Source organism: Tamandua tetradactyla, chromosome 20 (assembly GCF_023851605.1).
Source record: "Tamandua tetradactyla isolate mTamTet1 chromosome 20, mTamTet1.pri, whole genome shotgun sequence".
Taxonomy (NCBI): Eukaryota; Metazoa; Chordata; class Mammalia; order Pilosa; family Myrmecophagidae; genus Tamandua; species Tamandua tetradactyla.
Window position 1 is genome coordinate 52,198,506 of NC_135346.1, and position 18,304 is coordinate 52,216,809.

General features: G+C 33.1%; 1 protein-coding gene across 4 annotated transcripts in view; it reads left to right on the plus strand.

Moving 5' to 3' along the window:
* Window positions 1-18,304, plus strand: part of RANBP17 (RAN binding protein 17) — a 365,039-nt gene that overhangs the window by 24,655 nt on the left and 322,080 nt on the right. For all 4 annotated transcript variants that reach the window (XM_077137636.1, XM_077137634.1, XM_077137637.1 and 1 more), the window contains exons 7-12: window positions 398-563; window positions 3,559-3,632; window positions 5,848-5,967; window positions 7,865-8,011; window positions 8,612-8,784; window positions 12,439-12,632. In XM_077137636.1, coding sequence (XP_076993751.1) covers window positions 398-563; window positions 3,559-3,632; window positions 5,848-5,967; window positions 7,865-8,011; window positions 8,612-8,784; window positions 12,439-12,632 — 874 coding nt within the window. The remainder of the gene's footprint in view (window positions 1-397; window positions 564-3,558; window positions 3,633-5,847; window positions 5,968-7,864; window positions 8,012-8,611; window positions 8,785-12,438; window positions 12,633-18,304) is intronic.

The window sequence follows — 18,304 nt, forward strand, 5'->3', positions numbered from 1 at the left end:
CTGATAACCTTTGGTAGCTGAGTACGGATCTTTTATACACGAAGTTACCCTGCTTTTCTTGAAAAAAAACAATGATATTTTCAGTTTGTTCCAAGTGCACCTTGAACTAATGAATCCCATATCTTTATACAATTCTGTGATGCAAAGTATTTGTCTCTTACAACTTTAGAAGGTGACCTTGTAATTTGAAGTTAAGCATAAGGTTTTTATTTCCATTTCACAAATTAAATTTGAAAATAATTGTATTGTGAAAACTTGTCTTGTGACTAGTGATTTTACCATTTTTTCTAATATACACAAACTTTTTTTTTGGCATTGAATTATTTAAATTTGTGATGTGGAGATTTGTTTATAGACATACTTTGTAATGTTTTATTTCACTTTGAACTTTCTTCAGGTGTTGGCGAAACCTTTACATATTCAGGATCAGTGTCAACAAAATCTTGTAATGCAGGTCTTGAAACTGGTCCTTAACTGCCTTAATTTTGACTTCGTTGGCAGTTCAGCAGATGAATCTGCAGATGATCTTTGCACAGTGCAGATTCCAACAACCTGGAGAACAAGTAAGAAAAAGTTTAGTATGAGGGATGAGGGGTGGTCAAAATAAAAGGCACAGAAGTAAGCAATACAGTTACCCCATACTCCGTTATCTCTGTTTTTACTAGACAATCTGAAGAGAGCTCAGAAAGATTTGTAATACAAGGTAACAAATAATACCCAATTTTGAAATGTTTTCCCCAGTTCATTTCATTGTAGCTTCCATATTTTGATTTTGGAAAAAAGAAAGACATGGCTCTGGAGCTGGGTGGGAAAGCTAGTCTGGGAAGGAAAATCAAGAGTTCTGTTTTGAAATTTCTAGGTAAACAGAGTGGAAGAGGATAGAGTAGTTGGTAAGAGATGTCAACATCTCCTGTTTTTCAAAGTTATCAAGAGAGTGAATTAGAGTAGTTACTTAATAGTTACTTAGAGCAGAGTTGCAACTTACAATTCTACAGAGAGGGATACCAAAAAAAAAAAAGCAAGCTTGTTTGTCTACACATATCCCAGAAAGATGATGGCACTAGGGTACCCCTGAAGTCAGGGGTGAGGAATGGGGCTGAAGAGGCTTGGTAAGACTCTCTATATTCTAGTCAAATCTGTAGAGATGGAATATAGATTGCAAATAAGTGGTTGCTAGGTGCTGGGGGAAGGAGGAATGGGAGGAACTGCTTAATACATACAAGGTTTTATTTTGGATGATGAAAATGTTTTGGAATTAGAAGTGTCCTGAATGCCACAGAATTGTTCACTTTATAATGGTTAATTTGTATTATGTGAAGTTCACTTCAGTCAGTTATTTAAAGAAAATTATATTCTGAACAAACTCCCTAGGATCTTCTCTATCACCTGTGCAGTGAGGTGTACCTTTTCCCTTCTCTTCCCTGTCTGCATTTCCACCTTACCTCCCAATAGTAGGGCTTTTTTTCCTTTAGGAATTAAACTGGAAAGGCTTTAGGTTCAGGGATACTGGGTATAGTAGAGCAACTCTAAAGATTTAATGAAAACTAATATGGAAATCAGGGACTAATACAAATATTAAAAAGAGATTTAATGTTCTGTATCTTAACTGGTGTTGAATACATGGACTAACACATATAATAATTGCATAAAAGTAAATGTGAGCATTCACACACATACAACAAATGAGTATATATAAAACTGGGATATCTGAATAAGATTGATGAATGATATAAATGTCAGTTTCCTGGTTGTGATACTGTACTGTAGTTTTACAAGAAATTACCATTGTGGGAAAGTGGGTAATAGAGTACATGGGATCTCCGTATTATTTCTTGCAATTTCATATGAACCTCAAGTATCACAAAATGTCTAATTCTTACAAAAAAGGGACTTAGTAGAAACAGCAACGAGGTGAGGAGTAGAAGTAAATTTATAAAGTTATAATTAATATCCCCAGTGAGATAAGAAAAGGTAATGCATCCCTGAAACAAGAACAGGATCCTGTTTTAAAAACAAAGTTGGGACAATGTTCCAGATTCAGAAGGTGGTAGCCTAAATACAATATTCAGTAGGAGAGTAGGAATCTAAAGTTAAGGAAATATCCCAGAAAGTAGAACAAAAAAGCATGGAGAGGTTTGATAAAAATTACAAGAAAATTAGAGGATGAAACTAGCATGTTAGGAGTTTAGAGGATAGAGAAAACAGAAGAAAATTTTCAAACAAATAATGCCAACAAAGTTCTCAGCCCTGAAGAACATACATTTTCAGATTGAAAAGCCCCACCAGATGTCCAGCATTATCAGTGAAAAAAGATATAGACTGAGACCTATAACCGTGACACTTCAGAATAGTAAAGGTAAAAAGAAGATCTTAAAATCTTCCAGATAGAAAAAAATAAGTCACCCACAAAGGTTTAGGATCCAGAATGGTGTAACTTCTTGACAGAAGTTAGAAAACAATGGAGTAATACTTTCAGACATTTGAGGGAAAATTCTTTTCAAACTGGATCCAAATGACTAAATATAAGATATAATAAAGACATTTACAGATGTGCAAGTCCTCCGAAAATTTATTCCTTAAGTACCTGTTTTCAGGAAAGTACTTAATGTACAAGCCAAGAAAGTGGAATATAAGGGATCTGAGAAAAGAGGGCTTCAACACAAGATTACATGGAATAGTTGTACAAAGGAGACAGTTATATAACAAGTAGGAAAAAACAGTCCAAGTTGAAGGCGCTCTGGGAGGTAGGAGTGGAAGAGTGGGAAGTTTTTGTTATTTGATGGTATTGATCATGTGGAAAATGGCATGAAGAACATTTTGCAGATCTGTCAGAGCATCTGGAAAGATTTAGTGACAGATATACAACTAAGCACAACATAGGATTCTATGATAAAATCCAGGGAATGTTCAAAATGTGATGTGATCATAATGTATTCCCAGGCTCAGCTGTTAACATCATTTATGTAGTCATAGTAAGTATAAACACTAAGAATTGGTTTAACCCCAAGTGATATAGTGAGTGGATTTTTTAAGTGAGGATGGATCATGTAGAAGTGGTGGGGGTGATTGGGTTGAGGCATGAGTGGCTAGAGAGTTAAAGCCTTGCGTAATGTCATGTAGTAATTTAAGAATTCAATTCATGCCTAAAATGAAAAGGCAAATCAGGGAATTATAAGCATATTATTAATTATAAGCATATTATTTGGGAACATGGACATAAATAAAACTAAAATGTTTGAAAGGTATAGCTGGAATGAGTTAGGGTACAGCTATTTTTGTTTTTATTATAGGCTTGTTAGTACCATTTACTTTTAAAATAATGTTATTTTAATACAAATGAAAATAGAAGATTCTTACAATAAGGACTACACATCTTAAATGGAAATGAGGAACATCTTAGCTTGTTAGTTTCTGTCCCTGTAAATTTCATCTTTCAAAGGAAAATTGTTAAGGATTAAAAAGTGGTCTAACTGAACAGAGTGACCACATTCAGAGGTCTTGAAGTTCTGTTTGTTTGAATCAAAAATAATGATATTTAAAAAAAATGTTTTTTTCCAGTTTTCCTGGAACCAGACACATTGGATCTTTTCTTCAATCTGTATCATTCACTTCCATCTCTACTGTCTCAGTTAGTAAGTAAAATTCATTTATTATTTCATTAAAGAGTACCTGTGATCTTTATCTAATTGAAGTGAGGGATGATGTGTTTACTGAAAAAAAAATTGTTTTATGTACCTGACTGGGTTTTTCCACATGTTTAGTGATTACTTTCACAAGAAGTTCTTAAATCTTCTGGGATGTATGCTGCTTAAGTTTTTTGTCAGATTATATTTATATAATATATATATAGTTAGTAGTCCATTCCATTTCAGGATTTAGGCACAGAAGCAATAACAGTTGATTTAGCCCCTGCCCAGAGCCAGGACAACCCACCATTTTCTGAATGTTATCTCCTTCCTACTCAGACCTCTTCCCTTCTCTGGGCCTTAGTTTGACAGTCTGTCATTCCACCTGAACTTTCCCTTCCCTTCTCCCCTTTCCAACTGTTTCTTCAGCCCCTCCTGGCTCATGTCTTAGACTTGACAGGCAGCCCCCATCAGATACCCTTGATTGAGAAACAAAAGAGGTCTATTCACTTGTTTCTGTGCTCATCACTCTCGTAGTTCAGATTCTATTGCATGCCCCTCAAAGTTTTGAAACTCTTTGTTTATACTCAGTTTTGAGGTTAAGGGCCCTGTCTTTGTGGAATCTTAAACAGACCAGGCAAAATTAAAAAAAAAAAAAAAATGCTGCCAGTATGTGAGCTTGTATAAATAAATTAAGAAATTCTAATATTTTTGTTTCCTGAGAAAAGGTCCATATTTAACGTATGTATCAGCAGTATCTTTGTGTATATATGTTATTCCCTAGGAGTTGGAAACAGGTTCATGAAAATACCCTTTTTTAATAATATGTCTGCTCTAGAACCTAGGGTTTTAAAGTGGTGGTTTTCAAAGTGAGTTTCACAGGGCATTAATGTTTCCTGATCATGCCACAGAACTCCAGCCTTCTGTCATTTCACTATAATTTCATTTCACTATAATTGTTCCTGCTTTTAGTTTTTAAAAAACCAGGGTTTCTTGTTGATAATATTTTGAGATAAAGCAAAAAAGGTACTGGTGCTTAAAACATAAAATGGAAAGCAACTGTTTTAAGAGAAAGTGACATTTATTGGGTATGCTCTCTTTTTGGTGCTTATCTCATTTAATCTTCAGAATGGCTCTGCAAGATAAGTATTATTACCCTGACTATATAGACAGGAAAAAGACCCAGACTGGCTAAGTCATTTTCCCTAGGACAGCAAAGTAAATATTGGATCTGAGATTCAAATCCAGGTCTTTTTGACCCAATAGCCATGGCAGTTTTTAATATTCTAGTGATTCTCAGACCTTTTGGCCATTAGTGTTGCCTAGCAAGATGTATGTGTTTTTGTTTTTGTTTTTGATAGTGGGGGCTGTGACAAACTGGAGAGCATCTATAAAAGCCATTTTTGTCAGTTTTCGCCCTTGCCAAGACAGCCAGACATTTTTTTATGTGTGACATCTCCTAATTTAAATATTGGCAGCTAATTCTAATTAAAAAAAAAAACATATAGATGGGCAAACAAATATATGTAGACCTAAACAAAACATATAAGAACCACTTTCATAATTGGCCTGAAAGTTGCCAATTTGGCACCTCTCATTTAGTGATCAGGCAGACTTCAATGAGTATAGTGATAGAATTTAGACTCTAAGAAGTAAAATTGCCTATAGAATATTGAAGTTTAGAGAGGCAAGTAGGCCACAGATTCTCTTCAGAAATTTGTATAGAGTATCTAATTCTACTGTCAGGGTTTTTCAAAGTAAAATGTTTCAAAGCCAAATAAATTTGGGACATGCTGGATTAAGTAAAATACAGGATATTTCCTCCCTTGTAGGATGCACAGTGTATACTGTGCAGTATTTTCCAAATGTATTCCATCACAAAACCATCTTTTCTTTTTGGTAGAATACCGGGTTCAATGATTTGAAACAAAACTGGACATCAGATTCATTTGGGTGCCTTGTAAACATACACATGTATAGACCCTGCTCTGCCAGATTTGGAATATGAGAAAATATTAGAGGGGAGTACATGCAATTCAGTGATGAGGTCGAAGGGTTATGGTGATGGTGGTGGTGGTCGATGATATTTAGCTTTTATTATTTTTAGACTCTATGCTGCTTTTAATTTTAAAAACACATTTTTTTAATGAAGAGACCAGTAATTATTACATATGACCATAGTTGCTTTTAAAATTGAAATAAATTTTGTTGTTGTTTTTAGGCACTTTCATGTTTAGTTCAGTTTGCTTCTACAAGAAGGTCCTTATTTAGCAGTCCTGAACGTGCCAAGTACCTTGGTAATTTAATTAAGGGAGTAAAAAGGATACTTGAAAACCCGCAGGTATTTATGAAGTATTTTAATTAATACTTAGCATATAGAATGTAGCTTATCTGCCAAACAGTGAATGAATAAACTTATCATGAACTTGTTATACTTCTAGACAAAAATATAAAATATCATATTCATCTTCCTTAGATCTCATTTGTGCTAGAAATGGGCAGTTTTAAAAACTGGATGTTTTCCTGACAGACTTTTGTGTTCCCCATCTTTATTTTTTGCGTTCTTTTAGTTGAATATGAATAGAAGTGATATATCTTATTATGCTTCTGCTTTTTATCATTATACTGGAATTTTTTGCATGCGCTTCTTAAATTACTGCGGTATTAATTCAGAGTTATAGTTAGTGTCTGAACTAGCAAACTTAAATATATATGAATGTTAGTATTGGAATAAGTAGCTTGAAGTTATGAAAGAAGTCTATTTGCCCCCTTGTGGACAGGTAAGAGTTAGATATTTAAATCTATTCTGTATTAACAGTGATGCTTCTCTGGCAGTAGTCATTTCAGATGATTGCAAAGCCATTATTAATGAGTGATTTTGGGTGTCTAGATATGGATATCTTGTGTTTTACTTTCTATTTTGTTTTTAGTTTAAAATAGCTACATATTTTAAAAGAGTAAATGATTTAATGAGGTTTATCTAAGTCTCTTGGTTATTAATAATTTGGGGAGGCGATACTATTTTATATTTGTACAGAAAGCAATGTACTTACTCTTAAAAAAAAGAAATTATTTTTACAGGTTACTATCAGGAGTATTTTATGTTTTACTTTGTGTTTGTTTTACCTTTTCAGTGTTAGCATAGCTCTGAAATTAACCTGTTTTGCTGGTAAATAGGATTTTACCTATATTCTTAAACATTTTTAGTTGTTTAACTCATTGTCGTCTACCAATATGTAGAAGATATAATGTTAACTGTCAGGTAATTCTTTTCATTGATTTTTCACCATCCTTGTGTAAGCGTTTCATGCCTGTAAAAGTTAGCGTTCATATTATATTAATCATCGTAGAGTTACAAACATGTATGAAAAGATCTCCAAGTCCAAACTATCTTTCAGTAATTTTTCCTTTATAATTAGACAGTATTTTACATGCTTTTATGGAGTTTAGAAGAATCAAATTTCTTAGAAGCTTTTTCTTTCAATATTAAATAGGCATTTTTTTGAATTACGTTTTGTACCAGTTACAGCACATACTGCAACGTGCTCAAACTAGAGAGGTAGTATAACACATGTGCCTGTCTTCAGGGAACCCATAGACAACTAGGGGCACCTTTCTTGCTCTTTCCATTTAAACTGTGCTCTCTCCAGAATTACTTCTGTACTTGTAGGTACTTTCGTTAAACTGTCTACATTACAATTTATTTGAATGACTTCACACGTAGAGACGGGGGCTAATTGAGGGCACAGTGCCTCTAGGAACTTAATAAATATTTATTGAATTAAAAGAAATTACTGCTATTTATGTGTGCACACACACCATTTAACTGAAGTCTAGTTTTTACTGTTCATTAGTACAAGATTTCAAAAGCCCATTCTTATTTTTCATCTTAAATATTTTTCAAATCTGTTTACTTCACAGTAACACACACACACACACACATATTTTTTTTGGTGTAATGTAAGTTCTTAAACATTATAATTTAGTTATCACGGTGCAAAACTTCCTCCAAAGCCTGTACTTTGGATTTCTTGTAATTAACCATTGAGGATATATTGAATCTAGCAGGAATCACTTGTTTTTCTTTCATTGTTATCTACCTGGCACAAAGTACCTAACTACCCAAGAAAACTGAGAGACTTAAAATACTGTTGGAGTATTATTGGTGGTATAATAGGTCGGTAGCTAGGTCTGTTTAAAATATTTTTTAAAGCCTTTCTTTTTGTCTTGGAATTTAGGGTTTATCTGATCCAGGTAATTATCATGAATTTTGTCGGTTTTTGGCTCGTTTAAAAACAAATTATCAGCTGGGAGAATTAGTTATGGTAAAGGAGTATCCTGAAGTTATCAGATTGATAGCTAATTTTACCATTACTAGCCTCCAGGTAAGTAAAAGTCTATAATTGATGTAAAAATATAATTATAAACATTTCTGGGTAGGCGTTGATGGATTTTTTTTTTTTTTAAGGTTTATTAATTTGAGTATTTTGCTAGAAATGTTCACTGCAAACGTTTAGGTAAAAAACTTCATTGCAGTGTTTATAATGATTATAATTTAGAAGCCTCGTAGATATCTTATAATTGAAAAATGACCAAGAAACTGTAGTAAATCCATGTGAAGAAATAAAAGAATATTTTAATAGATTATATTAAGTTGGGAAATTTCTTTTCATAAGTCTGAGGGAGAGGTTATAAAACCATATTTTCTATATGATGTCAGTTCTGAAAAATATGCATAAAAAGATTAGAAGGCAATACACTAATAATTTAAGAGTGATCATCTCGATGATGGACTATTAGCAGATTGTTGGTTTCTTTATAAACTCTTTTGCACTTATAAAAACTTAGTATTCATAACAAGTTCATAGTTAAGTAATGAGAAGAAGAGTTGATTTAAAATGCTTGTTCAGTAATTTTACCCCTGTAATTCTTTTTCGAGAGAGACAGAATGTCCTTTTCAATAATTTTGCTTTATTTCCTTGTAGCATTGGGAATTTGCTCCCAACAGTGTTCATTATTTATTAACTCTGTGGCAAAGGATGGTAGCATCGGTTCCTTTTGTGAAATCAACTGAACCCCATCTATTAGACACTTATGCACCAGAAATCACAAAGGCCTTTATCACTTCTCGGTTGGAGTCTGTTGCCATAGTTGTGAGGTATTGAAAAACTAAATGTTTCTGTTTTATCTTTTTCATCTTAGACTTTTAAAACATTGAGACAAAATTTACCTACTGTAAAGTCCACCCTTTTTAATTTACAGTTCTATGAGTTTTGACAAGTATGTTTGTATAACTACCATAAAAATAAAAAAATAGAATAGTTTTATCACCCCACAAAGTTTTTTGTGTCCCTTTATAGTCAGCCCTCTCCTCATACTAAGTCCCTGGCAACTACTTATCTATTTTAGCTCTTATGGCTTTTGCCTCTTCCAGAAGAATGTTGTGTAAATTAAAACTTATGGGATGTAGCCTTGTAGTTTGGTTTCTTTCACTTAGCATGATGCATTTGAGATTCCTCCATGTTGCATCAGTAGTCCTATCCTTTTCATTAATGTGTGGTATTCAATTTTATGGATATATTATACTTTATTTATCCATTCATCTGTTGATGGACATTTGAATTGTTCCCATTTTGGTTAGTTATGAATCTGTACATTCTTATACAGATTTTTATATGAACATAAGTTTTTATTTCTCTTGAATGAATGCCAAGGAGTGGGATTCCTGGGTTGGATGGAAACTGTGTTTTACTTTATAAGAATTGCCATACTTTTTTTCTGAAGTGGCTGTACCATTTTACACTTCTGCCAGCAATGTATGAAGATCCAATTGCTTTGCTCTGCTGTCTTCTCAGCACTTGATATTGACAGTTTTTGGGTTTGATTTTTATCATTCTAATAAGTGTATAATGGTACCTCTTTGTGGTTTTAATTTGGATTTCCCTAATGGCTAATGCTATTGAGTATCTTTTCATGTATTTATTTACCATTGGTATGTATTTGGTGGAGTGGCTGTCAAAAATGTTGCCCACTTCCTATTGGGCTGTTTCCTTTTATTGAGATTTGAGGGGGCTATCTGTTATTCTGGTCCCAAGTTTTGTTTTGTTTTTTTTTTGGTCTCAGGTTTTTTATCATATATTTGTTCTGTAGATACTTTCTTTCAGTCCTTATCTTGCCTTTTTAAAAAACTTTTTATTTTTGAATAGTTTTGCACATACAGGACCATTGCAAAAATATTACAAACCCCATACAGAGAACTCTAACATAGTCCCAGCTCACCAGATGCCAAGATCCACCAATTTTGATGTCTTGCCACCATAGCTATATCATTCCATCCATCTTTCTATCATCTCTATTTATGTGTCTATCTACCTACCTATCATCTGTCAATTTTTTGAGCATTTGAGAGTGGGTTGTATGCATCATAGTCCTTGAAGGTATAATACTTCCATGCATATTTCCTGCGAAAAAGGGTATTCACTTATGTAATTACCATAAGTGCAGTTACCAAATTCAAGAAATTTAACCTTGATATAAAGTTTATATGCTCTATTCCAGTTTTTTTAAGTCTCGTTGATATCCTTTTGAGCCTTCTTTTCTCCTCCAGTTTTAGAATCTCATCCAGTATTATTTTTTGCATTTATTTGTCATTATCTCTTTAGCTTTCTATTTTTTTTATTGTGAAAATATTTATACAGTATAAATCTTCTAATCCCAACCCCTCACAAGCATACTGTTCATACTATTCACAATATTATATAGCGCTTATCACTGTCCATTACTAGAATTTTCCCTTCACCCAAGACAAACCCTATGCTCATTTTGCATTAACTCTCTATTGCCCCTTCTGCCACTTCTGGTAACCCATACTCTTTTTTTCTGTCTCTCTGAGTTTCCATTTTCTCACTCTCGTTTTTTCTCTCTGTGTGATTACCATGAAGCTTAAATTTAACATCCTAAATCTATTGAATCTTGTTTCCTCTGAGACCAACAAGCATACATCAATAGATAGCATCAATAGCATACATAAGCTATGTTCCTTTTTATTTCTGTCCCCCCAAATTTATGTAGTTCTTGTTACAAATTGCATATTTATACATTATAAGTACAAAACCATTAATGTATCATTATATATGATGCATTTGCCTTTTAGATCCTATATGAATAAAGTGTGAAGTTACAAATAAAAATACAGTAGTACCATTATTTATATTTGCCCATGCCATTATCTTGACTGGAGATTATTAATTTCTTCATGTGGCTTCAGTCTATTGTCTAATATACTCTTCTTTGAACTTGAAGAGCCTCCTTTTAGTATTGCTTATAGGACCAGTCTATTGATGACAAAGCCCCTTAGCTTTTTTTTTTCTTTTTAATCTTGGAATGTCTTAATCTCTCCCTTACTTTTTTTTTTTTAAGTCTTTTTTATTGTAAAAGATAACGTATACAAAGAAAAGAAAGAAAAAAGCACCCTTCAGTAAGTAGTTACAGAACAGATCCCAGATTTGTCATGGGCTACTGTTCCACCATCTCAGATTTTTCCTTCTAGCTGCTCCAAAACACTGGAGGCTAGAAGGAATATTAATATAGTGAGTCAGCAGCTATACTCACTTGTTAAATCCCGTTTTCTGTTATACCTCCTCCTTTTCCTTTAATCCTTCTCCCAATCCATAAGGATCTTTGAGCAATACCCGTTTTGACTTTTTCATGTTGAGAGGAGGTATCTACACTAAAGGATATGGGGATGAAATTAATTGATAATCTTGGAAAGCCTGGTCCCTCTGAGTTTCAGAATTTATCTGACCTAGAAACCCTCTGGAATTATAGGTTCCAGGAAGGCAAACCTAGTGCTTGAAACCTTTACAGAGTCTTAGTTTGAGACTTAGGCATTCTTAAGAGTCAAGAGGAGTGATGTTGGTTGGGGTTTATTTAGCAAATCATGGCAGGTAGCACTATCTAACTGACGTTTGCATAAGAATAGTCTCCAGAATAGCTTCTTTACTCAGTTCGATCTCTCTTAGCCTTTGATGCCTTATTTTATTATACATCTCTTCCCCCTTTTGGTCCAGAAGGCATTATTGATCCCAGGTGCCAGGTCCAGGCTCATCCTGGGGAGTCATCTCACATTGTCAGGGAGACTTCCACTCCTGGATGTCACATCCTTTTTAGGGGGGAGGGTAATGATATTTCCTTGCATAGTAGGACTTAGAGAGACAGAGACAGAGAGAGAGAGAGAGAGAGAGAGAGAGAGAGAGAGAGAGAGAGAGAGAGAGAGAGAGAGAGAGAGAGAGAGAGAGAGAGAGAGAGAGAGAGACAGAGAGAGACCACATCTGAGCAACAAAAGAGGTTTCCTAGAAGAAACTCTTAGGTCTTGTTATAGGTAGTCTTAGCTTCTCCACTACAGAAATAAGTTTCATAAGGGCAAGCCTCAAAATCAAGGGCTTGGCTTATTTTTATGGGAGTCCCCAATAGTTGAGAGGGAACCCGGAAGTTTAATAGTTAAACTATTAAAATACATATATATATGTATATATATATATATGTATATATGTAAAAGTATATACATACGTATATATTATGTATTTAGATAAACATGTCATCTTCCAATATAGATTTGATTTCTTATTTGTATCTATATTTATTATTAATTAGCTTTATCTATTAAACATAGATTTATTTATTCGTTTCTAATCCATTTAACTTTTATTTCTTTATCCATATAGATTTTTTTAACAGAATGAAGTTATTTTGTTATGAAAAGGGTGCATCATATTCTAATGCTATCTTTGAACTTGGTCTTATGTTTTTGCAGAGATAATTTAGATGATCCATTAGATGATACCGCTACTGTTTTCCAGCAGCTGGAGCAGTTGTGCACTGTCAGCAGATGTGAATATGAAAAGACATGCACTCTTCTTGTACAGTTGTTTGACCAAAATGCACAGAATTACCAAAAACTTCTTCGCTCAGCTTCTGGTAGAACTGTGGATATGGCAATTCAGGAAGGTAAGTTATTTTTATATGACTATTATGTTAAATTCTAAGTAGCATCATTAATCATTTCATTTAATACTTTTATGGCAGTATTAAATCTGGGCCTTCCTAAAGTGTTAATTTTATTAACCTTTGGGTATTTTGTTGCCTTGGTGGTTAAAGTTCAGTTCTGTTTTAAAAGATTGACAGGGAGTATTTCTCTCTAGAATCATTATAAAGAAAAGCTGGTAATGATCCTTACACAGATGTTTTTTAACTTGTAACCATCTTTTCACTAATTATGCTTCCTTTGCTATAGCTTACTGAAAATCAAGAACCAAATTTCAGCCCAATTAAAAATTGTATAAGATCTCATCGTTTTGCATTTGTATTAATCTTCATGATCTTATTTTATTATTTTTTAATTTTTCAATTTCCTGATTTTTCTCTTTATCTTTTGTTTGGAAAGTAGGTATTTATTTCTGTATATCCTTTTAAAATTTTTCAAGCATATAGCTTGAATGTAAATAGTGGAAATAAATATGTTTTTTAGAATTTTTTGTGAGATAATTTATAAGAATGAAATAGGCTTTTAAAATTTTCAGTAGGAGACACTTTATGCTTCTAGAATGTTTTTTTCATACTTGTTTATTTTGTCTTGCATTGGAATGTATTTGGTAAGCAATGATAGTTGTATTTACTTCTGAAAAACTCTTTAAAAAATTCAGAAGAAAGATTTTTCCTCACATTTGCATAACCTCTTAAAATGCCTTTGATTACTCTGTTTTACCTATCTGTCTTCTATCTATCATCTGTCTGTAGTTCTTTCTAGCTATCTAATTGTTCTTTTTTGAATCACACAACATTGCTGTAAGGCTAGATAGTGGAGTAGTTAACCTTCTGTACTTTAAATGTTCTCTTTTATTGGAATCTCATTATTTATAAATTAAATGGCAGAAAACTATATCCTATGGCATCTTCTGTATTCATGATTGATTTTTTTTTGTAGAGTTTTGCTGTTAATTTCAAATACATACAAAAAGGATATATATATATAGAGAGAGAGAGAGAGAGAGACAGACAGACAGACAGACACTGACAGAAATAGAGAATAGCCATAACAAATACCATCACCCAGCTTAAAGAATAAATCAATGCCAATACCTTTTAATTTCCCCTTGTTCCTCTTTCCAAAACTATCCCCTTTCCCACCAGCAGAGGGTGGCTGTAATCTTGAACTTTGAGTTTATCAATTTATGCCTTTTCTCCATAGTTTACTGCATATGCATATATTCTAAAAATAATATATGATTTTGCATATTTCTGAATCTTTATACAAGTGAAACCATACTGTTTTATTTTCTGCAACTTGATTTTTCTTAGTGTTGTTTTTTATTTTCCCTCCACATGGGCAGACACTGGGAATCAAACCCAGGTCTCCAGCATGGCAGGTGAGAACTCTGCCTCCTGAGCCAACGTGGCCCGCCCTAGTATTGTATTTTGAGAGTTAATATTGATAGTTGATTCATTTGCAGTCTCATGAGCTCTTCTGTTTGAATATACCAGTTTAGTTATTCATTCTCTTATAAATGGGTATTTGTGTTTTCTCTGGTTTTTGCTAATACAATCATTGTCACTGTAAAGATTGGAAAATATATATCCCCTGCATCCTCATTTTTGGTAGATAACCCCAAATTTGTTTTATAAAATGATTGTACTACTTTATATTCTCACCAGCAGTTAAAGAGTTCTCATTGATCACCATCAAGAGTTGGCAAAGTTTTTCTTTAAGTATCAGATAGTAAATGCTTTAGACTTGTGGGTCATATATGTTGCAACTTCTCAACTCTGCCATTATAGCTATTTGTTAGCTTTTAAATTAATGGACATGGCTCTGTGTCAATACAACTTTATTTACAATAACAAGCAGCTGACCAACAGCTATAGTTTGCTGACCTCTGATCTACATCCTTGTCAGTAGCTCATAATGTTTTACTTAAATTTTTGTCAGTCTAGTTGAGGTAATATCTCATAGGAATTAGAAGGTACACTTCTCTGATTACTAGTGAAAATTTATATTGTTTAAAGTTTATTACTTGTGTCATAGATAAAATGTATGTTTATGTCTTTTTAAAAATTTTTCCCCTTATCATTGAATTATTTTTTCTCTTACCAGTTTGTAGGAAATCTTTATATATTTTTAATACTAATCTTTTAATTATTTGATGTTTAGCTACCATCCCCAAGTTTGTGACCTGTCTCTATATCATTTGGTTTGTCTTCTGATCAGCAGAAATTCTTAGTTGTTTTTCACAGCAAATTTTATTTTAATTAATTTACCTAATTTATTTGAAGAGGGAATATATTTATATTGTCAAAGAATAAAATGTAAGAAATGTGTTCTGGGAAAAACTGGATTTCCATATGTAAAATAATGCAGTTGGACTCTACATCATTTCTTATATGAATGTTAACCCAGAATGAATCAATAACCTGATATAAGAGTTAAAGAAATAAAACTCTTCAAAGAAAACGTAAGGGAAAATCTTTATTACCTTTGATTTGGCAGTGAATTCTTAGCTATGTCAGCAAAAACATGGTCTGCAAAAGAAAAAATGGGTACATTGGACTTCAAAAAATTATGACTTTTGTGTGTCAAAGGGCATTATCAAGGAAGTGAAAAGAATCTACAGGGTGGGAGGAACAGATGCACATCTTATAATTGATAAGAGTTTAATATCTAGAATATATAAAAAATTCCTGCAACCCAACAAAAAAAAGACAAACCACCAATTATAAAATGTACGAAAGACTTGAATACATTTCTCTAAAGTAAATAACACAAATAGCCAATAAGTGTATGAAAATAAACTCAAAATCTTTAGCCATTTGGGACATACAAATCTAAACCACAATGAGATACCACCTCAGACTCACTAGGGTGGCTATTTATTAACATAAAACTGAAAACAACAAGTGTTGGAGAGGATGTGGGGAAATTGAAAACCTCATGCATTACTGGTGGGAACAGAAAATGTTGCTGCTACTGTGGAAACCTGTAATTCAAATAGTTAAGCATAGAATTACTGTATGATCTAGTAGTTCCTCATCTATATATATATGTGTGTGTGTGTGTGTACCCAGAGAATTGAAAATGGATTCAAAGAGATAGTTGTATACCAGTGTTTATAGCAGCATTATTCACCGTAGCCAAAAGGTAGAAACAACCCAAATGTCTGTCAACAGGTATATGGTTAAACAAAACTTGTGTGTACACACATACATACAATGGGATATTATTCATCCGTAAAAAAGGAATGAAGTTCTGTTACGTGCTTCAGTGTGGGTGAACCTTGAAGTGAGTATGCTGAGTGAAAAGTTCAAATATTGTATGATCCCATGTATATGAAGTATCTAGAGTGAAAAAAAATCATAACGACAAAGTAGAGGAGAGGTTATCAGGGGCCGGGGAAGTGGGAAATGGGGAGTTATTGCATAATGGGTATGGAGAGTCTGTTTGGGGTGAAGAAAAAGTTTTGATAATGGAAGCTAATGATGGTGGCACAACATTGTGAATGTAATTAGTGCCACTGAATTGTACACTAAAATAGTTAAAATGACAAATTTTCTGCTCTATATGTGTTATCACAATAAAGTTTCAAGAAACAAAAATAGGTTGTACGTGACAGCCATATAATATGCACTTTAATAAAACACAAATAAAACTGTGTTGTACAATTAACTTTATACATACTTTACATTTATGGAAATATAGATAATTTTCTGTAAGTGCCATTTCTGTGGGGTCAAAGAATAAAATGTTGCTGATTTTTGTAAATTATGCCAAATTGCTTAGTAAGGGTGATATCAGTTCCTTGCCTGCCAGTAAACTGTGAGAATGTTTATATATTGGCTTCACAAGACAGTGTTACCAAGCTTTTGAATTTTGCCAATCCTGTTGGTGAAAAATGGTTTCTCAGTATAATTTAATTTAAATTTGGATTTCTTCTTTCCATGTGGCTAAGCATCGTTTAAATTTATTTAAGGGCTATTCAATCTTCTTTTTCTGTGAATGAACTACTCATTCATTTGCTCATTTTTCTATTGAATTGTTCTGTTTCTTCTCACCGGTTTCTTAGAGCTCTTTATATTTTAGGACTGCTAGCCCTTTGTTGCAAATATCTTTTTTTCTTCCTTTTTTTTTTAAGTGTACATTTTGATGAATTTAGCAGTTATGGACAACCATGTAACCACCACCACAATCAAGTTAGAGAACATTTCCTTCATCCTAAATAGTTTTCTCATGCTCTTTGATCCCCTCAACCAGTGTCTAATTTCTGTCACTTTGGTTTTGTCTTTTTTTATTTTTATTTACGTGAACTCATATTCAAAGTAGTCTTTCTGTGTTTGCTTAAGGTAATGTTTTTGAGATTGAAATATGTTTCATGTGTTAATGTTGTTCTTTTTTAGTGCTGTGTAGTATTTTGTAGTACGATTTTACCACATTTTTTTTTTAAATCTAGTCGCTGGTTTATGGGTATTTGAGTTATACTTCCAGCTTTTGCCTACTGTCAATAATGCTGCTATGAATATTTGCTCATAAGTCTTTGTATGTGCTTAAGTTTTCATTTCTCTTAGGTAAATACTTAAGAATAGAATTGCTGGATCATATGGTATGTACATGTTTAATGTTGTAAAATACTGCTGTACTGGGGGTGCAAGGGTAGTTCAGTGGTAAAATCCTTGCCTGCCACGCAGGAGACCTGGGTTCGATTCCCGGCCCTTGCCTTTTCAAAACAAGCAAACAAAAAACAAAACAAAAATTCAACAAATGATGCTACAATAATGGGGCACTCGGATGGAAAAACAATGAAATGTGATCCCGCCATACAGCATACAAAAAAAGAAAATACTGTTATACTGTTTTACAAAATTTCAGTATCATTTTTCATTCCCATTAACAATATCTCAGTTTGGTTGCTCAACCTTCTAATTTGCATTTCCCTAATGATTAATTATGTTGAACATCTTTCATTTGCTTTTTTGGCCATTCATATTTCTTTTGCAAAATGTTCATCTCTTTTGCTCATTTTTAACTTGGGTCATTTGTCTTTTTTTATGTGTTCTTAATATGGAGTTATAGGAGTATTTTATGTAGTCTGTTTACTAGCCCTTTTTCATGTACATGTTTTGCAAATATCTTCTCCCAGTTTATGGTTTGCTTTCAAATTTTGATGATTATTTTCCAACTTTTTTTCTTTTGTGGCTTACACTTTTTTGTTCATGAAATCTTGCCTAAGCCAGTGTTACATTAATTTTCTCCTTTGTTTTCTTCTGGAAATTTAATAATTTTAGTTATTATGTGTAGGTCTGTGATCATTTCATGTTAAATTTTTGTGAATGATATGAGGTAAGAGCCAAAGTGTTTTTTCTCCAGTAAAGTTAGTTATCTAATTGTTCTAGTACCATTTGCTGAAAAGACTGTCTTTTCTCCATTGAATTATTGTGACACCGTTTTAAACCTCAGTTGACCCTAAGAAGGTATGGTCTGTTAGTGAATTCTGCTCTTTACCATCGATCTATGAGTCCATCCTTATACCAATACAGATACTTTTTTGATTATCATAGATTTAGAACAGATTTGGAAATCAGGAATGTAAATCCTCCAATCTTGTTCCTTTTAAAAGTAGTTTTGGCTGTTCTAG